The sequence below is a fragment of the Ictalurus punctatus genome, chromosome 11, assembly GCF_001660625.3.
Source record: "Ictalurus punctatus breed USDA103 chromosome 11, Coco_2.0, whole genome shotgun sequence".
NCBI lineage: Eukaryota > Metazoa > Chordata > Actinopteri > Siluriformes > Ictaluridae > Ictalurus > Ictalurus punctatus.
This window is the reverse complement of record NC_030426.2, coordinates 2,347,677-2,370,411: the sequence shown is the minus strand read 5'-3', so window position 1 is coordinate 2,370,411 and position 22,735 is coordinate 2,347,677. Positions and strand designations below refer to the sequence as shown.

At 38.4% G+C, this 22,735-nt stretch overlaps 1 protein-coding gene across 2 annotated transcripts in view; it reads left to right on the top strand.

Annotated features, from left to right (window-relative positions):
- cntn4 (contactin 4) overlaps positions 1 to 22,735 on the top strand; it is a 280,558-nt gene that overhangs the window by 47,928 nt on the left and 209,895 nt on the right. For both annotated transcript variants that reach the window (XM_017480449.3, XM_017480450.3), the window contains exon 3: positions 22,055 to 22,187. In XM_017480449.3, the coding sequence (XP_017335938.1) occupies positions 22,055 to 22,187 (133 nt within the window). The remainder of the gene's footprint in view (positions 1 to 22,054; positions 22,188 to 22,735) is intronic.

Genomic DNA, 22,735 nt, shown 5'->3' with positions numbered 1-22,735 from the left:
CACCTCCAACATCCCACACCATTCTCCCGCCTTCTTCCTCTTTAAATATGGTCACCATTTAGTGATGTCATACTGGAGGTGGGAGCAAGGCAGGCTAGGGCAGGCTGGAAACTCTGGGAGGGAGTTTGGACCTGCACACAAAATATAGCACAGCACATGAAAACTTCCCATCCCAGAGATAGCGGGTTGTAACATTTGCATAGTATTATATTATTTATAGATTAGTATATACATAACAATATTATTCAAATAATTCCCATGAATTAGGTTTCAATTTTAGCCACTTTATTGTTATCAATGTGAACCATTCCTTGACATTTTCCATTGACAATTAGAATAACTTTTCTTTTTTTTTTCACACTGCCTTTTCATAAAAACTATAATACCTATAATTATAACTAAGATTAGCATTAAGATTAATTACTGTTACATTAATAAAATTCAAGCTGGTTGTATCAGTTATCAGTATTGATTTGACCTGAGAAGTGAATATTGTGGTTTTATAAAAATTTTCTAAATTATAGTTTGGCATTTTTAGAAACCAAATATCTAGTATTAAAACCACCAGCACCAGCATGTTGGGTAGGAATTTAAATTATTAAATAACCACAGTGTACAAACCTTATTTATGTTCAAGCAACATTACAGCACATTCTATTTTATTTCCCTGCGAATTAATTAAGATGTTTATTCAAATAAATAAATAATTAAAAAGTTTGTCCAACAAACATTTGTTTATTTTTAAATCTTTAAAGAATTTAACTGATGTAAATCAGTTAATCTTTTGCTAATAGATCTTTGGTACTTTTACTTGAAGCCTTTTTTCCCCCTACTGTTAATGAACAGAAACCTAAAACTACTTCATGTCTGATTCATAGTCCATCTAAAACCTCTGATAAAATGTCAATACAAGATTTTACTATCATATTTCCAGTATTTGAACAGTTAGTATGGTCAGTTAAGTGTTCCAAACTATTGGAGCAGCAAGGCCTGTTCATTGGGCATAGCCAATACAACAATTTGGAATGTCCTCAAAAAGAAAGAAACCACTGGTGTATTGAGCAACAGACAATGAATGGTTTGGCCAAAGAAAACAACAACAGCTAATGACAAACATTGTGAGAGCTGTGAAGACAAACCCAAAAATAACAGTCAGTGACATCACCAATAACCTCCACAAGGCAGAGGTGAAGGTATCACAAGCCACCTTTTGAAGAAGACACAGAAATATAAATAAAGCACAGAAATATAGAGGCCATAACACAAAATGCAAAACACTTATAAGCAGTATGAATCAAAAAGCCAGTAACTCAACAAAGGTCTTTATCAGTGGGAAAAGTAGAAGGTTTTAGACTAGCCAAGTCAATCAACAAACCTTAACCCAGTTGAGCATTCATTTCACCCTCTGAAGAAGAGACTGAATGGAGAAGCCCCTGAAACAATCAAACAACTAAAAGAGGCTGCTTTTAATGCCTGGAAAAGCATCACAAAATACGAAACCAACAATTTGGTGATGTCAGTGAGTCGCAGGCTGATATGCAACCAAATATTATTATTTACTTTAATTTACTTCAAGACGTATCTCTTCCTATACTTTTCCTTACCAAAAAATTGGGTGGTTTGATATGAAAGTCTCTATGTCTTATGTTGTTTAACACATGTAGATGTAAATACCTGGAAATTAAACTGAACTCTAGGGCTGCAATAACTAATCGTTAATAACCGATAATTAAAATAATCGACAACGAATTTCATTATGGATTAGTCAGGTCCGTGACATCACTGTGGATAACCCCCGTCAGTGACATCATTTCACAATGGTGAAAAACGCATTTCTATGAATAAAACATCTGAAAAACAGCGTAGGTCACAGAGTGAGTTGCTGTGGGAAAAGTGCATGATCCACGTTGTCCAAAACATCAGAATGTTTTATATTAAGCATTTCAAACAAACTCGTAAGTGTATTAACATGGCTTGTCGTGTCAGATGCTGCGACAGATGCGTGCACTCTTTAATGTGTTCCAGATATGTTTTCTTAGAATAGAAGTTACATACTTTCAAACGGAACTTCACGTTGCATTAGCTGAACGCTGTGGGGAGCTCCCTCACTTGTGACTGGCATCTTAAGCTTGTGTAAAATCATGCCTAATTTATAGGCCTGCCATAATCAGGTGACGTAGCAATTAAGCGCGTCGCGTGATATATAAATGACACCTGTGAACCACGCCGTCAGCCGTGTTATCTTCAGCGAGACTGCACATCAGTTGTTTGTGTAATGAAAACAAAAAGACGCTTCATTTCCTCCCTATCTTTTCTCAAAATCCCTGGACTTGTCTATCCCTTTAAAAAAAGAGAAGAAAAAAAAGAATGATTGAGAGAGAAAAGTATGAGTGAGAGAGTTCAGGAATTGTGTTACACCTTGCTCCCGTTTCATCACGGGGAGGAGTGCACATTTTCTGTGTGAAGTGTCTAGGGATGGAGCATGCCACGGCAGCCCTCTAGAGGTCTGACTGCGCATTGTAAAGCCTTACATTAGGCAGATCTGCTCACGACTCGCTCTCTTCTCGGAAGCCAAAGCGAGTTGGGTGTCAGAGCCTCGCGGATATGGGCGGCCGCTGCCGAGGCAGCTAGCCGTCTCAGGTCCGTGGGATCTCATATGGCTTGTATCAGCGCTGCTCTATCTCTTGCTCGGTCTCCTTGGTCCGGCTCTCCACTGGATTTTGGAGCTCATAACACGACTCCTCCTTCCGCTATGGAAAACCAAAAAAAAAAAAAAAAAAACACACGTACATAAAAAATGATAATTCCTCTCTGACGACGAGGAGCCAGAAGGGTGTGCTAAAAACTGAGAGCAGCATGTAAAGAGCTGCTTGAAGTGATTAGTAAGGCTGGATGAGCTTTTTTCTCACCAGTGAAAGTAAATCCCTCACACTGCAGAAAACTCCCCTTTTTTTCCAGAAGTGCATGACCGAATATCAAGCTTCTGGGGGAAAACCATACATAAGCTGTATTTATAACCCCGCGATGTTGGATTATTCGGCCATCCTGAGGAATGAAAGGCATGCTATTTAGCTATGCTGAAGGTGGGGGTGGCATTTGCGAGCTACCTCTCTCCATCGATGGCAGGTAATTTAGGGGGGATTTGCCATCCAAGCCATGTAAGGCCACCGTGGCATTGGTGGGCAAGGCCTATGCAGTAGTGGGTATTGTTTGTGGGTCACTGCAGTGACAGTGTTGCAGGACTACCAAGCAGACCTGCTGAGTGAGCTCGACATACGGCGGCATTCAGCCAGTTCCTTCCCTGTTGTGTCGAGTTTACCTGGGCATCGATAAGTGGAGCCTGAGCCAGCGCTAGTGCGAGGGAGACACAGAAGGCAAGTACAGCAGCCCACCTATCCCCGCAGACAGCCAGGGGAACCAGGCGCCAATAGTCGCAGCCTGCTACTAGGCCTGATCTGAGAATGGTCATAAAGGCCAAGCAGAAAAAGAGGAGCGGTCCCAAGGAGCCGCAGAGGGATGTATCAGGGGACATGAAGTTGTTAGGGCAGTTAGCCCCCAGTGCTACTGTAGGGCCTCCCCTAGCCAAGGCTGACCCAAGTTTTCAGTGTTCTCTGGTCAGCGAGCTGTCACAGGGCAATGAAAATCTGATGCTTTCCCTCCAATAGAATGTGGAAAAGTTAACATCACTAATAGACCATCTGGCAGCATGGAAACTACTGCCAGATGTGTCTTCATGGGTTCTGTCTACCATAGAACAGGGTTACTGGGTGCAGTTCAGAGCTCGACCACTCACGGTTCAGAGGTGTGCTCACCAAATTAGTCAGCACAGAGCAGAGCCTGACATTAGCACAGGAAGTAAGATCCCTCTTGGACAAAGGGGCCATAGAACATGTACCCCATTCCCTGAGGGAGGGAGGTTTTTACAGCGGTTATTTCCTGGTCCACAAAAAATAGGAGTATTTTTAGATCTCGGTATTTAGACGGTATTGACAGACACCTCCCTCACGGGCTGGGGCACAGTCTTGGACAGCTGTCCAGCTCACGGTCTCTGGAGCGGCCCTCATCTGGGGCGGCATATAAATTGCCTAGAAATGCGGGCCATATTTCTAGCGCTGAAATTCTTTCTTCCTCAATTGAGAGGTCATCATGTGTTTACAGACAACACAGTATGGTCTCATATATCAACCACCAGGGAGGATTATGTTCACGCCCCCTGTTCAGGCACGCGCAACTAATTCTTCTCTGGGCAGAGGGAAAGTTTTGTCAGTGAGTGCAATGTGCACTCTGGGCAATCGGAATATGGAGGCAGATGTCCTGTTGAGGCAGGGGCTGAGGCCCAGGGATTGGTGGCTCCATCCACAAGTGGTGGAGTCCATATGGTAGAGGTTTGGCCAAGTAGGAGTGGATGTGTTCGCCTCAGAGGAGACAACACACTGCCCACTGTGGTTCGCCCTCACTCCTCCTGCATCATTAGGGCTGGACGCCATGGCGCACATGTGGCCGAGGTCACATCTATATGCTTTTCCCCTGATCGCTCTGCTCCCACAACTTCTAGGGAGAGTTTGCCAAGATGGTCTACGGGGAAGGAACTGGTTGAATGCCACCATATGTCAAGCTCACTCAGCAGGTCTGCTTAGTAGGCCTGCAACACTGCCATTGTATGCAGTGACCCACAAGAAAGACAGACTACCACATAGGCCTTGCCCACCAACTCCGACGAGGCCTTACATGGCTTGAATGCCAAAGCTGGCCCCCCTAAATTACTTGCCGTCGATGGAGAGAGGTAGCTTGTAAGCACCTCCTCCATGCGATGCGAGCTCAAAATCTGGCATAGTGCCTGAAGACAGAGCAAAAGATATAGCAGCGCTTGTCTCTGGCTTCTCTTCCTGATCGATACGAGATCCCCAGGACCATACAAGATCCGCGAAGCTCTGAAACCCAACTCCCTTTAGCCGTGAAGAGAGTGAGTCATGAGTAACTAATTATAAGGTGTTCACAATGCACACAGTCAGACCTCTCAAGGGTTTCCCTGGCGTGCTCCACCCATAGACACTTCACACAGAAAGTGTGTCCATCCTCCCCGTGAGCAAGGCGTAACACACTCCCTGAATTCTGTCTCACTCATAATTTTCTCTTTTTTTTTAAAGGGACAGAAAAGTGAAGAGATTTTTCATTACACAAATGACCGACATGCAGTCTTGGTGAAGATAATAAGGCTGACAGCACGGTTCACAAGCTTCATATGCCGGATACGTGCTAGGGTGCTTCCCACAGTGTGGAGCTCATGCAACAGTGAGTTTCCTTTGAAAGGGAACTCTATGTCTGGTGCAAAACCCAGCACCTCTGATCACCCCACGAACACTTTGGAAACTGGTCAGAATTGAAGGAAAGATGGATGGTGCTAAATACAGGGAAATTCTTGAGGGGAAACCTGTTTGAGTCTTCCAGAGATTTGAAACTGGGAGGGAGGTTCACCTTCCAGCAGGGCAATGACCCTAAGCATACTGCTAAAGCAACACTCGAGTGGTTTAAGGGGAAACATTTCAATTGGATTGCCCTAGTCAAAGAACATACCTCAATCCTGTTGAGAGTCTGTGATATGATTTAAAGTTTGCTGTACACCAGCAGAACTCATCCAACTTGAAGGAGCTGGAGCAGTTTTGCCTTGGGGGGGGTGAGCAGTTATGCATGCTCAAGTTTTCTGTCTTTTTTGTCTTATTTCTTGTTGCTTCACAATAAAAAATATTTTGCATCCTCAAAGTGGGGTCGGCATGTTGTGTAAATCAAATGATACAAACCCCTCATAAATCCATTTTAATTCCAGGTTGTAAGGCAACAAAATAGGATAAATGCCAAGGGGGTGAATACTTTTGCAAGACACTATAACATCTGCTTTAAAGCTTGTGGATAATCCATTGTTTTTTGTTTGTTTGTTTTCAATATTTAATGTTAATATTAAAAAAAAATCCTTTATACAATTTATAGCATAGTCCACATAGATACATTTAATGCCTTTTTCATAGCCTTCATTTTGCACAATGTTTGAAGGACAACATTGGGCAAAATATGAAATAACATTTTTTACTAGAAGAAATACAGAAAAAATATTGGCCATTTAATAGGAACTAATCGATTAATCGAAGAAGTAATTGACAGATTAATCGATTATCAAGATAATTGTTAGTTGCAGCCCTGCTGAAATCCTAAACTGCCATCTTTTGATCTCAAACCCAAATGTTTTTGGTTTATAGCACAAAAAAAAAAAAATGGAATTGGCCATGCTGTTCCAATAGTTACCACACAATGACCACATTTTTCATATTTACAAACCATTATTGATTACTGTCTGACTCCTTAAAGGGATACATTTTAGTATTCTATTCCATGCAATATATTAGTAAACTAAATGCTCCAAATAAGACTAACAAAACAAGACTCTCACTTAAATGCTCATCAGCTCTGAAATAAACTTTTCACAGCCACAGATTTTGTTCTTTATAAGAGAATGTCTTATATGTCTTAAATCAGTTTAATTCAAAAAGTAGAAGGATAAAAGAAAAGGGAAGTCTATTCCAGTGAATGTGAAAATGAAGATCTAAAATAACATTGATCAGCTTCTAAAACAAAAGACCTAAAATAAATGCCCAGTGTCCTCATCATATCTCCCTGTAATGCAGATCACAATCCACTCTTACCAGCCCTAATAGCCATGCTGTAATAATACATAGTTTAATGTTACAAATATATATGTATTGCAAGTATTTAGCGTGATCAGTAGCTTTATTTTGTTTTAGTATATTTGTTAGTTAGATCAAATGTATTTAGGGAGCATCTGAAGAGTGCTCAGTACTTAATGTGTGTTAATTGGAACAAGCACGATAGGAAGAAAAATGCTTAACAAAATTGTATGGACACACAAAAGAAGTGACTGCTTTTGGGCTCCAACCCTTATTTGAATTTTCAAATAAAAATTTAAATCTGAAAAAACAAATGCACCTTAATTTTTATTTCTTTTGTTTTTTTTATATACTTTTATATAGATTTGTTTTTTGTATTTAATTTTCATGTGCTTTATATATTTATTTATTTGTTTGTTTGTTTGTTTATTTGTTTGTTTTACCTTATTTATGATGAACAGTAAAGAGTATAGCCAGCTTACATTTTGGCGACTTGTTTATTTTGTTTGTACCTTTTACTTTAATTGTTCATTTACATGTAGGCAGCCTAAAAATAAGAGAACAACTAAGGAAAAAATTGAAAAAACAAGATTTTCTTTTCTACCAGACAGCAATATGTTCACTTTATTATAATGTGTAATAGGCTAGGCACTGTTAGGTTGCACTCTTTATTTGTATGTGTCATTGGTCACATGCTGAAAGATGTGGCTTGCATGTGCTTGCAGTGACTTGTTGTCTTCCTGTGTGCACTGTATAATAAAGAAGACAGTAAGGAGATCCTGATTCTTTATAACAATTTGACTTGATCAGAATCAGTACTGTTCTGTGGCAGTCTATATCCTTCCAATTGGCCATACTGACATACAGTTTATTCAAAAGTCACCCCAAAACACTAACATTCTAACACAACCCATTGAGGAAACGGTCAGTCATGGCGTCATGTTGTTACTTTTCCTCCAACTTCATAATACTCCAAAATCACAAATTATTGTTTTTGTTAGATGCTTTTTTTTCTTAAGAGACTCCTAATATTAAAAAATAAAGCTTAACAAATATGACATCCTTCTTGACCTGGTCCCCTTTCCAGTACTGTGTTATTGACTCCATTAAGGCCTTCATTAGTGCAGATATCTTGGTGATGGCAGTATTAGTGTAAGCCAGGCTTCTTGTTGATGAAAGGCAAGAGTGTATCTGAGTAACATAAAGCATTATGTAGCTCTAGGTGGACCCACCTGCCCCGTCTTGAGGGACGCAATTACTCTTCTTGTAGGTTGCATGAGCACAAACTTGTCCCCAGATGCTGGTGCTGGTGAGCCCCCTGCTAACCAATGATGTCAGCATTCTCTTCTTTCCACTCCCTCTACACCTCCTCCCTCACCCCCCCCCCCCTTTTTTGGCCAAGTGCAGCACCAGGTTCATTTTATTGTTTTGCTTGTGCTTGCTCAACACATATTCCTTCGTCCTGGAGCACATGAATATCAGTAAATGTTTTATTCATGCAATCAGGACAAATCAGTCTTCACTGCTCTCTTGCTCACTTGTTCTCTCTCTCTTTTTCTCTTTCACTGTGGTTGTATTTGCAGCATGCCCTAGCTTAAATAAATGGGGTTTGGTTTTCTACAGGTACAATTCACAAGTTATTGCAATGCACAAGCTGTGAGAAGGATCCATTGTCACAAATATAAAATCCTCTTATATTTGAAAGATGAAAGACAAAAACTAAACATGCCCTTGCATCCTCATGTGCTGCCTAGTCCTTTTTTTTAATATGGTTGTATTATTAATTTTGGGCCCAGGACATTAAGCTGATCAAGACATAAATGCATGAGAGATGCAGAGAAACAGGCAGTGTTCTGTTTCAGCAGCAAATAGATACTTAGTCCCAAGGGTGTGCTGCACCTGCTCTAGAATAATTGTACTGGCTGTGTCATTTAACTTCCCTCCAAAGATCTCAGCTTTAATTAAAACTTCAGTGGGCTGTCTATCTCTCTGCAACCCTAAATAACATGCCAAATTTGTGCTGTGGAAGTTTCCATAGAGCACCCTTAACTGAATAGCTGGTGTGTTTGCAATTAGTGCTTAGGGGTTGCTAAGCAGCATGACATGATGCAAACGTTGTCAAATATTTCATGTCATGCGTGTTTGTGTGTGTGTGTGTGTGTGTGTGTGTGTGTGTGTGTGTGTACATATGACTGTGGGGGTGGGGGTGGATCTGTGCATTTTTGTAAACTCCAGAGTAAATATATTCCAGTATTAAATATTTCTATCACAATAAATATCACAAAAAGCTTATCACAATATATTTGTAAGACTTGTATATATTTCAAACATGTTAAGGAAATTGGGTTTTGTAAGAGGCATGGCATAATGCAATTGTTGTCAAAAGTTTCACATGCTATACATGTGCTTTGATTTGATTTTACCAGAAATTGCACAATATTTTAAACATTTGCCCTAATATTAAAAACATACCTCATTCAGAACAATATCCATGCTTTATAGCTTTATAGCTCACTCATTCTGTCTACATTCAACTTTATGAAAATGAAGATACATATACAGTATCTCACAAAAGTGAGTACACCCGTCACATTTTTGTAACTATTTGATTATAACTTTTCATGTGACAACACTGAAGAAATGACACTTTGCTACAATGTAAAGTAGTGAGTGTACAGCTTGTATAAGAGTGTAAATTTGCTGTCCCCTCAAAATAACTCAACACACAGCCATTAATGTCTAACAACAAAAGTGAGGACACATTAAGTGAAAATGTATAAATTGGGCCCAATTAGCCATTTTCCCTCCCCGGTGTCATGTGACTTGTTAGTGTTACAGGGTCTGAGGTGTGAATGGGGACCAGGTGTGTTAAATTTGGTGTCATCGCTCTCACACTCCCTCATACTGGTCACTAGAAGTTCAACATGGCACCTCATGGTAAAGAACTCTCTGAGGATCTGAAAAAAATAATTGTTGCTCTACATAAGATGGCCTAGGCTATAAGAAGATTGCCAAGACCCTGACCCTGAGCTGCAGCACAGTGGCCAAGACCATACAGTGGTTTAACAGCACAGGTTCCACTCAGAACAGGTCTCGCCATGGTCGACCAAAGAAGTTGAGTGCACGTGCTCAGCGTCATATCCAGAGGTTGTCTTTGGGAAATAGACATATAAATGCTGCCAGCATTGCCACAGAGGTTGAAGGGGTGGGGGGTCAGCATGTCAGTACTCAGACCATATGACGCACACTGCATCAAATTGGTCTGCATGGCTGTCATCCCAGAAGGAAGCCTCTTCTAAAGATGATGCACAAGAAAGCCTGCAAACAGTTTGCTGAAGACAAGCAGACCAAGGACATGGAATACTGGAACCATGTCCTGTGGTCTGATGAGACAAAGATAAATTTATTTAGTTGAGATGGTGTCAAGTGTGTGTAGTGGCAACCAGGTGAGGAGTACAAAGACAAGTGTGTCTTCCCTACAGTCAAGCATGGTGGTGGGAGTGTCATGGTCTGGGGCTGCATGAGTGCTGCCGGCACTGGGGAGCTACAGTTCATTTAGGGAACTATGAATGCCAACATGTACTGTGACATACTGAAGCAGAGCATGATTCCCTTCCGGAGACTGGGCCGCAGGGCAGTATTCCAGCATGATAACGACCCCAAACTCACCTCCAAGACGACCACTGCCTTGCTAAAGAAGCTGAGGGTGAAGGTGATGGACTGGCCAAGCATGTCTCCAGACCTAAACCCTATTGAGAATCTGTGGGGCATCCTCAAACGGAAGGTGGAGTCAACATCCGTGATGTCGTCAAGGAGGAGTGGAAGAGGACTCCAGTGGCAACCTGTGAAACTCTGGTGAACTCCATGCCCAAGAGGGTTAAGGCAGTGCTGGAAAATAATGGTGGTCACACAAAATATTGACACTTTGGGCCCGATTTGGACATTTTCACCTAGGGGTGTACTCAATTTTGTTGCCAGCGGTTTAGACATTAATGGCTGTTTGTTGAGTTATTTTGAGATGATAGCAAATTTACACTGTTACACAAGCTGTACACTCACTAATTTATATTGTAGCTAAGTGTCATTTCTTCATTGTTGTCACATGAAAAGTTATAATCAAATATTTACAAAAATGTGAGGCGTGTACTCACATGCAGTGTGTGGTTTTAGCCTTATACTGTATGAGAACATTCTATAGTAGTGTGAAAAATTGTCTCTAAAATACTGTGATTTAAAAAAAAAACAAAAAAACATTCCTTTTAAAATTATTGGCACCTCCACAAATTAATGTTTGGTGAAACATCCATGTAGAGAATAACAGCAGCTTCCTGTAATGTTTGACAATAGTATTCAAATGCCGACTGCCACTGCCAAACACTGACTTGTATTATATCAGACAATTGTTTGTTGATTTAGATGAATTGGGTCATTATCTTGATGAAACATTCATTTATGTCCAAGTCTTTACCTTCAGGCAAAGGCAGCCAGGTTATGGGCTAGCTTAGTGGAATACATGATGGCATCAATCTCCACACAAGCCACAGTTGATATGTAAGGTTTTCCTAGTATATGCTGAATTCCTTTTATTTATTTATTTATTTATTTATTTATTTATTTATTCCAAACATGCCAACAACATCATGATTCAAGTTTCAGGTGCATTTTGTTGGTTGTTCTCAAGAAAGGCTCCTTTTGTACAATTATCTTATTTGTACAGAGATAACAGTAATTCTTGCTAAATTTCCAGTTGTTCTTGATTATATTTTTATATCTATTATCTTGTACAGGTCTTGTGCAGGTCACCAACCAGCATTTATGTTGAAGCCCCCATCCAAAAAAAAAAAAGACAAAAAGATTTAACCTCATATGAAATCCATACTCTAACCATATATAATTTCTCGTAAGAGTAAATGCAGAACAATGATCCAACCACCATAAATATATAAAAAAAAAAAAACAAAGTAAAAACATACTACTGCTACTTATTATTATTATTATTATTATTATTATTATTATTATTATTATTATTATTATACCCCAAGGAAAAAGGAAAGGAAAGGAAACAACAGAGCCGTGGGAACTGCAAGTTTTTTTTTTATATTTCATAAAAATCACATTTATGTCATATCTGTACAATGTTGCCATCACCTATTAGAGAAAAAAAGGTTCTTATGAGAATGCACAGTTTGTAATTATTATTTTAGTGATTTTTATTTCTCATGTGGGATGCCAACAATTATCCAGTATGCTCAGGTGTCACATTTCCCCCCAAAATGTCCTCCACATTAATTGGGAAAATCTCTGTTCCAAATGCATGACATTATATTATGTTCTTAACACTGTGTATCACCTTAGTGCCTGTGTTCTTACATACACTGCTCACAACATAAACATCTTTTGCTTTATTCCATATCCCAGTTGTCCTAGAGGGTAGAAAGATTCTGCACATTGGACAGGCTGTCATATCACTGGGGGAATTAGTCCAAGTAGCACAGGCTGGGGTGACACATGTCTGTTTGGAGAGAACCAAACAAGGCCAATTACAGCATCCAAAGCTCTCTGAAGTTACATGCAGTTCAGCTAACCAGGCCTTCAAACACTTTCTTTTGTCTTCACCATTACAAACAATCTCAAAGGGAACAATATCTCCCTCGCTTCCGATATCAACACACTTATACACAGAATAGTCGATTCGCAGATGTCACATGCTTAAGGGTTGTAATGTGACTCATGTAATGTATTTACATATTGTTTACTGGAAATATGTCTGCACATCATGGAATGATGAATCATTTATCAATCCTATCCGTTTCATCAAAAATCTAAAACTACGAGCTCAGTGTATACTAGGGGTATAAACCAAAGGTTTGCATGTGATACGATACGATTTCGATTCATAAGGCAATGATTGGATTTTTTAATTTATTATGTTTTATGATATGTACATTTATTTGATAAAATATAATATATTTATACACACATCAGTTGTCTATCTTTTTTTTTCATTATAATCAATTATATTCAATAATAATTGTTTTTCAATGTAAGTATAAGTAGCCCTGATATTATTTCAATTTATAGATATTACATTTACATAATTTAACCCAAGAAGTTGTTTCCTTGTGTAACTGAGAATCTGAACACACAAGTTCAATAATTAATTCTTCATTTATGTTCAGGAAGCTCTCTATTTTCGTCAGAGTTGCAGTTGTGCATCAGAAACACTGGGAGGGGGCAGAAATAAAACCATCACACTCATATGTGGGCATTCCCTAAACTTTTGCCACAAATTTGGAAGTACTCAGTTGTCTAGCATGTCTTTGTATGTTTTAACATTAGAACTTCCCTACACTGGAACTAAGGGGCCTAGTCAAAACATGTTCCAGCATGACAAGCAAGGTTCATAAAGACATGGTTCGCCAAGATTGGTTTAAATGAACTGGACTGGTCTGCACAGAGCCCTGACCTCAACCCCACTGACCACCTCTGGGATGATCTGGAATGCTGACTGTGCACCAGGACTTCTCTCCCAATATCAGTGCTTGACCTCACTAAAGCTGTTGTGGCTGAATGAGCAAATCCTCACAGCCATGCTTCAAAATCTAGTGGAAAGTCTTCCTAGAGGAATGGATACTTTTATAGCAGCAGAGGGGGAATAACTCCATATTAATGCCCATGGTTTTGGAATGGGATGGCTAACAAGCACATATGGGTTTGATTGTCAGGTGTCCATATACATTTGGCCAAGTAATGCACATCTTGGATGGGACGCCAGTCACACACACATATCTACATACACATCAAACCTATGGGCAATAGTTTAACCTGTCCACCTACCAGCATGTTTTTTTGGGAGGTGGAAGTAAACCAGGGAACCCAGAGGAAACCCACAGAGACAGTAACCAACCAACTAGAAATCAGAAACCAGAGTACAAAAATGGTCCAAATTCAAAACAGGGAAAACCAGGAAGTAGAGCGCAAACACTGAATGAATAGTGAATAAATGAATACTGTCACTATGTGATCCATGGCTCTTCCTTATTTGCTCCTCACATGCATGCACTGTACTGTGCAAAAGTTTTAGGCACATGCAAATAAATTAGCTGGTAAGTTTTATTGAGCATCTTGCAGAACCAGCCACAGTTCTTCTAGAGACTTTGACTGTCGCACTTGTGTCTTATTTTTGAAGCAAAACCCAGCACCCTTCATTGTGTTTTTTGTCTGAAAACTGGTCTCTTACATAATATGCTGCTTTCTGTAATGACATACAAAAATCTTTCTGTACAATTAAATTTTGTGCTAGAAAACTAATGTTTGGGAATCTGAAATGTTTTTGTACAAACTTGATAATGTAGAAGTCATAAAATAAAAAATCTATAACAAAGTTTGCACAAATAAAAGGATGCCTAAAACTTTTGCACAGTACTGTACGTGTCCTTACAAAATCTCAGTATAGCTCCTGTGAGAATGTTTTACAACTATGGCATTGTGATCACATATGTAAACACAAAATATTAATTTCTTGCAAATGCAAAAAAAAAACCTTAAATATTTATTTATGCTTTCTATCATACCTTGAATATGATTATTTTGACAACCATGATAAATCATAGTCAAAATGTAAAGCTTTATGCTTGATTAAACCAGTTGTGTTTTTCTGCTTGATAAATGATACTGGGTCTGCCACCTCCCATCTGGCAAGGTTCTTAAGTGGCAAACAAAACTAAAAGAGATGTTCTACCCTCAAACAAATACACAGATTCCCAACATGGATATATATATATATATATATATATATATATATATATATATATATATATATATATATATATATATATATATATAGATTATGAACAGGTACACTATATGGCCAAAAGTTTGTGGACACCTGCTGACCATCAAACCCCTGTGTGAGCCTTCCCAAACTGTTGCCACAATATTGGAAGCACATGACTGTATATAATGCACAGTCCATGAAGGCATTAGGAAGATTTGTTTTATAAAATTTCACCCTTGAGGATCAATAAAATACTCTTTATCTTTTATCGTTAAGCAAATGTGGACTATATCTAGAATGGGATGTTCAAAATGCATATGGGTTTGATGGTCTGGTTTCCACCAAATTTGGCCATATAATATGTGGTTAGGGTCAGGTTATAGATTAGAACAGTGTTTCCCATCCAGGGCGCCACTTGATGAGAGCAGGGGTGCCGTGTAAAAATCCTTTAAACATTTCTAAAATGCTAAAATGTGTATAAAACATATACTATGATAAATATCTGATGTCTGAAATAATAACACAGACACAGAAATAATAAGACAGACACATATGCATAACAATAATAATTAAAAAATGATATATAAAAAATAATAATTCCCTCCCCCTCGACCCCCCTCGCTAACCTGTCAGCAGCATGTCAGTATGCGTAACCTATGCGTGGGTTTTATCCTAATAATTAGCGTGTAACGATGCGTGTGTAGTGCAAAAGAATATGGATAGATTTCATAAAAGAAAAGCTCCAGATGCTTCTGGACCATCAACTTCATCCTCATGTAGCTAAAGCCTTGTTTTTACTTCCACCTGGCTCTGCGAGTCTCCACTGACTGTGCACGCAACTCCCCAAAACGGATGAGGCATTTATACTTGACGCGCTTGCCATTTGAAACGAAAGGGGGCGACTCGGAGTAATCGTCCTATGAACCAACAGGAAGTAGCTGAGAGAAGTAGTTTGTCGGAACAACCATAGCAACTCTTACAAACAAGGCGTCTTGCGTGGGGTTGCTGAATGCTGAGGAGGAATTGTTGTGTTTGTTGTAGACGATGTTTGTTTTCAGTACACTTCACTAAAAAAGACCAAAGAATCAGGTAAAACCCAGTAAACCTTGAGATTATCACTTGCCACATTACAACAAAATATAGCTATAAATATGAGAACATGTATAAAACTAAATTGAACAATCTAATTTTTTTAAATTTTATTAATTTCATTAAGATTTTTTATTAAACATGGACCTTTACTTTCGTTAAATAGACATTATTTATTGTAGGCTCATTTTGTAAATCTTAGCAATTATTGTAGACATAAGCAAAAAGTAGGAGCTTCCTGCAAATGTCATTTCTCACATTTACAAAATCAGGTGATTATTGTTCACCCAGCTATCAATATGGTCCCGCATGGATGGACCATACAGTAGAAATGCCAGTACAATCGTACCTTTCGGCAAGAGTGGCCCCGAAGTCATGCGACGGCATGCGGCAAGTTACAAAAAATGCCGTGCAGACCGCCATGCGGAATGAGGCTTCACGTACTCAACGTGCTCGACCGCCCACTCCGCGATAACGTCCTTTTTGCCGCACGCTCCCTCGCGCTATTGTGGATGTAGCGAGAATAAACCAAGCTTAACACTGTCTAGCATTAGTATTTGTGTAGGGGGCCACCATTATTTTTTCAATTTTCAAAGGGTGCCATGACTGGAGAAAGTTTGGAAAACGCTGGATTAGAAGATATAGATTTTCATTTGACTTTGTTAATATAAGATTAAATAAATTTACTCCTTTTTACAAAATTTTTGCTAGATCATTTGATATTCCAGAGCCCTACATTAACCATTCTACATCAGTGTAGCAGATGGTTTTAGAGGCATGTATTTTCGAGAAAAAAAACAAACAAACAAAAACCCTTCACACCCAGAAAGGAAACAAATATCTTTTGGATTATTTTACTAGGGGCATCATGGGATATCAAAAAGGTTTCATGTTCAGGAATCAACAGATACTTTTCTTTACAAAAATGAAACTGACTTCAGGAGTGGAGACAAAATCTTAAACTATGATGCTAAATAAATTCTGGAGAAAGGATTACAGTAGCAAAGAAAAACACGCAAAACAGCCGAGATCTCATTATACACACACACATATGTGTGTGTGTATGTGTGAGTATAATGAGATCTCGGCTGTTTTGCATGGTTTTCTTTGCTATATATATATATATATAAACACACACACACACACACACACACACACACACACACACACACACACACAATTGTGGTCAGAAGTTTATGTACACTCATCATGGACATTAATGTCATGGCAAAAACTGTTCTTTTTCTGGGGTAGAATGATTGCACAACATACATCTTTAATAAAAAACAAAAACAAGAATTTTGGGGGTTTTCTGTAGTCAACAAAAGGTCAAAATTATACAGCGTGGAAAATAAGTATTGAACGTGTCAACATTTTTTTCAGTAAATATATTTCGAATGAGGCTATTCACATAAAATTTTCACCAGACTTTGGTATTAACTCAAGAAAACCACACCTATAAAGAAATCCTAAAAAACATTAAAGTCCATAAATGAAGTTATGTGTAAAAAAGAGGAATGACACAGGTAAAAAAAGTATTGAACATGCTAACTGAAATGTATTCAGTACTTAGTGGCAAAGGCTTTGATTGTAACGACAGCTTCAAGGTGCTTCCTGTATGTAGAAATTAATTGGCTGCAGTATTCGGGTGTGATTTTGGCCCATTCTTCTAAATATATTGTCTTTAAATCTTGTTCAATTGGATTCGAGTCAGGTGATTGACTGGGCCATTCTAACGCTTTGATTTTTCTTTCTGAAACCAATCAAGAGTTTCCTTTGCTGTATGCTTTGGATCGTTGTCCTGCTGGAAGGCCATCCATGTCTCATCTTCATCATTCTGGTGGATGGCAGCAGATTCTTCTCAAGAATCTCCCAGTAAAGGGCTCCATTCATTGTTCCTTCAATTATATGCAGTCTGCCAGTAGCATGTGATGAAAAAAAGCCCCACACCATGATGCTGGACCTCCACACTTCACTGTTGGTATAGTGTTTAAAGGGTGATGTGCAGTGCCATTTCTTGTCCAAAAATGGTGTGTAGCATGACAGCCAAAAAGCTCAATTTTGCTCTTGTCTGAGCAGACTACACTTTTCCAGTATTTCATAGGCTTGTCCAAATGAGTTGTAGCAAACTTTAAACGAGCTTCGACATGCCTTTTCTTTAGTAATGGAGTCTTGCGGGGTGAGCGTGAGAAGTGAAGTGCATTGCCTATTGTTTTCTCTTTGACTATGGTACCTACTGCCTCCAAGTGCTTCTGGAGCTCTTTCCAAGTGGTCTTTGGCTTCTGGATTTCTTGAGTTAATAGTGATGTCTGGTGAAAATTTCATGTGAATAGCCTCATTGGAAATATATTTACTGAAAAACATGCATTCAATACTTATTTCCCCCACTGTACATACATGGTCAAAAATATACATACCGCACACCTAATATTTAGTTGAATGTCCCTTAGCAAGAGTCACTTCAAGCAGACACTTTTGGTAGCCATCAACTAGCTTCTGGCAGAATTCTGGTTGGATATTTGACCACTCTTCTTGGCAGAATTGGTGAAGTTCAGTGACATTTGTTGGTTTCTTGGCCCCGACTCGACTTTTAAGCACAGTCCACAAATTTTCTATATGGTTGAGATCAGGACTTTGGGAAGGCCATTCCAAAAGCTTAATGTTAGTCTGCTTTATCCATTCCACAACCAGCTTTGATGTTTGTTTTTGGGGTCAATTTCCTGTTGGAACACCCAATTGTGTCCAAGTTTCACCCGTCTGGCTGATGGTTAAGGTAGTACTCCTTCATTATTCCATCCACTTTGTGCAATGCACCAGTTCCACTAGCAGCAAAACAGCCACAGAGCATAATGCTACCACCACCATACTTAACAATTGGTACAGTGCTCTTTACTCCTCCAAACATACCTCTGGTCATTGTGGCCAAAAAACTCAATCTTTTTCTCCTCTGACCATAACACTTTCCTCCAGAAGGCGTTTTCTTTGTTCATATGGTCAGCCTCAAACTTTACACAGGCTTGAAGGTGTCGGTTTTGGAGCAGGGGCTTCTTTCTTGGATGGCAGCCTTTCAGTTCATGGCGATATAAGACTTGCTTGACTGTAGCCAGTGACACTGATGTTCCAGCAGCTTCCAGTTCATGGCAGGCCTGTGCCTTGGTGGTTCCTGGGTTTTTCCTGACCCTCCGAACCAATTTCCTCTCAGCTGAGGGTGACAGTTTGTGTCTTCTTCCAGACCTTGGCTACACTTCCCAATAACTTGTACTTACATACAATTGTTTGAACTGATGATCCAATTGTTTAGAAATGGCTCCAAGAGACATTTCTGACTTGTGTAAATCCACCACCCTGTATTTCAGATCTGCATTGTGCTCCTTGGAATTTCCCATAGTACTGTGTTGGTCAGTCCAATGAGTCAAACAAACCCTTTTTATGATGGCACAGAGAAACAGCCAGCTGTAGTTAATCATGATCACTAACAGGAAATTGAGAGGCCTTGGTCTTGGCAAATTAAAGGATACTGGAACTTTTCAGCACCATTGAATTAATAATCTGTGTCTGTATGTATATTTTTGACCCTGTATGTATAATTTTGGTCCTTTTTTGATTACTGATAACCCAAAATAAATTAAAATTTGTGAACCAAATTCTTTTTTTTATTATTAAAGATTTTATATTTTATTATTAAAGAAATTGTATGTTGTACAATCATTCTGCCCCAGAAAAAGAAATTATTAAAAGCCCAATGTTGCACATTACAAAAAAAAAAAATACAAAAATATTAACAGAAGTATAAAATGTCACAAGTAATGTCACAGCAGTCTGTCAGCACAATTATTGAATAGCACTGTCCTTAAATACAGAAGGAATTTATTTAATAAATGTTCATATTACACTTTGCTGAAAGTAAGTGTAAGAAGTTTGATAATGTGACTGCTGATAATGTAAGCTGTGAGCAATGTTAGCCATTTCAGCATGATTCTTGTACTTGATTAGTAAAAGCCATGGACTTCATCCACACACACTCATAATCCAGTTCACATACTTCATTCACTAAATCAATCCTTACCTCCTCCTTGACTGTGAATTCAGCTCTTTTTCCTCATAAGCAGGACACCAGAGATGATTTTCAAACACTTTAGGACACATGACAGTACTGAGCTCTGCTGATGCTGACAGCAGGGTTATGACTTATACTAGCAAGACAAACCCAAGATTGAAAAATGAAATTTTGATTACTAGTTGTAATGACATGAGCACCGCATGAGATTTTGATGAGCAGCTTATGACATGTCTAGGTAGATTTTTTTTAAGAAGTCCCTTCTATTTATTTATTGTACAGTGTTCCACTGAGGTCCCCTGCTGCTAAAAAGCTTTTACTCTTTTCTGCATGGAACTCAAATGAGCAGCACTAGTTCAGGGGGTTGAATTGGAAATGCAGCACTCCTGCTGCTTGAGTGTAAGCCAGCTGACCTTTGGAGCATTTCACACTACTTAAACCAGCCTTCAGGGACTGTGTGCACTTGTTTTGCATGTTGTATTTGCACCAGTTGAACATAATCTTACTGTAAAGACACTTGATTTTACAAAAAAAACGTCCCTGGCGAAGTCATAAAAAAGCACTATGCTGTATAATTCATGTTCCACAATTTTTTTTCCTTTTTCATATTTTTTACTCAAAAAGGTTTGGCTAGTTCGTAGTGGTAGTAAGCCACTGATTCCAACAAAGGTATGGAGGCACAGGCAAGTGCAGGCTTTTAATTAAACAACAACAACAAAAAAAAAAAACAACCCAAAAAATAAAGCAAACACAAAAGACAAAACAAGCATCATGCAGAGAGTAAAACAAGATCTAGGGAAGCATGGTACCAAACACACAACATGCCATTCACCACAGACATTTAGGAACTAAACAAGGCAATCTAAAAACTTAAATAGGGACACTAATCAAAGAGAAACACAAAAATTGTGAGTGCAATCAACAGAGCATGTGACTGGGTCATGTGATTTGTAGTAGTCTGATTGAGCCAATGGTTAATGCAGCACTGATTTATTACAATGACAACTGATCTAGTGACTGTGATCTTTGTTTTTTGTTTGTTTGTTTTTTGCATGAAGACCTCATAAACTTGCCACTGGAAGGATAGTTAAACTTGTAATAGTGTTTTGTTTGTATGTTTCCATAAATATTTTTTATACTGCTCAGAAATGAAATGAAAATAAAGTATATTGGTTTTATTATTATTATTATTATTATTATTATTATTATTATTATTATTATTATTATCCTGCCATAATATGAAAAGCTATGGAATGGGTCACAGCACATGCCATTAAAAGACTTAAGTATCTTCCAGTGCTGAACTGGAGGAATTTCATCACTGTGACATTTTAGACAGAACAACAAACCACAACTCTATTTACTCAGTCATTTGCCATAACACTACTACTATTACAGTGTTGGCTAAAGTGTAATCCAAATTGACATTTAAAAAAGTAGAGATGCACCAATGTATCGGACAATAATCGGTACCGGCTGATAAAGGCAATTTTTCATGCTAGTTTAGAACCATTCGATGATCAGGGCAGATTATTTCCTGCCAATCAAAATAGGGTGGGAAAACATCGATTTCGTGCTATGTGTAAAGATGATGTCTCTTGTGTGGACGACAAAACTGCAGTTTGTAAGCTCTGAGCTACTAAACTTTTACACCGACATGAACAGCAGTGAAACAGGAGTTTTGGCATTGAGTCTTTTTTTTTTTTTTTTTTTGCCGCACTGCTTGCGCTGAATTAAAGCGTAAGTCACCGTTGAAAGATTTCAACAATGGTCAGTTGACAAAAAAGTATATATTGCACAGAAAAATATATTTGTAGAGTAGTATATTTCATATCCAGTTACTGTTAATATATAAAAAAGTTTATATTATATATTACTAGTTTGATGTTCAGTGATGAAGTATAAATGCTTTTGTTTATGTTGAGTGAATGTGAGACTAACAGGAGGTTTTTTAGAATTCAGTCAAGTAATCCTGTTAATATGAATTAATAACATTCAATAAGTTAAGAAATTTTACTTTAATTTTCAGAATTTAGTTAATGTGTTAATGTTAATTAGAGTAATGTGTTTTCTGTTTATGCGACCAGTTACTGTGAAACAACTTGTTGAAATGGAGAGAATAAAGTTTTTATTTGCATTTCATTCAGAATTGTGGAATTAATTAATATTAATTTAAAAATAGGCATAAAAGGCAGAACTATCGGTATCGGCATCGGCTTAGAAATTTAGTATCTGTGCATCTAAAAAAAAAAGCTTCCCTAAAACTGTTGCCTAGGCGGTGGTGTCAAACAACGTCAAATGATATATTTTATCTCCTTATGTTTTTTCTCTCTCCAATGCTCTACTAAGCTTGGTCAGTTCCAGGCCCATTACAAATCACTTGTTTTGCAAGCAGGCTAGCAGTATGCGAATGAAATTTGTTTATAATTTCTCTTATTTCTCTTTCTCTGACAGTGGACAATGTACTGCAGGCTCCCATTATCACCAAGCAACCCGGCAGCATCGTATTCCCAGTGGACTCCTTGGAGAAAAGTCAAGAGGTTGTGTTTAGTTGCGAATCTCAAGGACAGCCTCCACCATTTTACAGGTGATTTTTTTTGTGTGTTTCTACCTATGATGACAGATTAACTGGCACTTTCAAGCCCAATCAAAAAGGAATCAGGGAAGAAAAATTTACTAAATTAATACAGGAAGGTTTAGTACTTTCCTTAGCATGTTAATTATGTAGAATTGAGGTCGGGACCTTTTCTGTCATTTCTAATTATTGTAGTAGACAGGCTAGTTTGCCGAAAAAAAATAATGTCACATTTTTAATATAATCACATTATTTAATGAAATGATTATACAATTTACAGTATGATTTAATATACCACTGTTATTTGCCTTAATTAGCTGCTAGTCTGATTTTAAAAATATCAAGAAATAAAATGGGACAGTTAAGAAACAAAATGCTGTTTGAAGATTGCTTTTTCTTTCCGCCAATCAAAAGACATGGGTACGAGCTTGTATAGATGTGTGATTCTTCAAGACTTTGAAACAGTGCGACTTTTCAACCACATAGTTGATTAATTTAGCAAAAGCCAAGTATGTTCTGTCTACTGGATTAATGCTGTTTCCTTCACTGCAGCAGCTGAG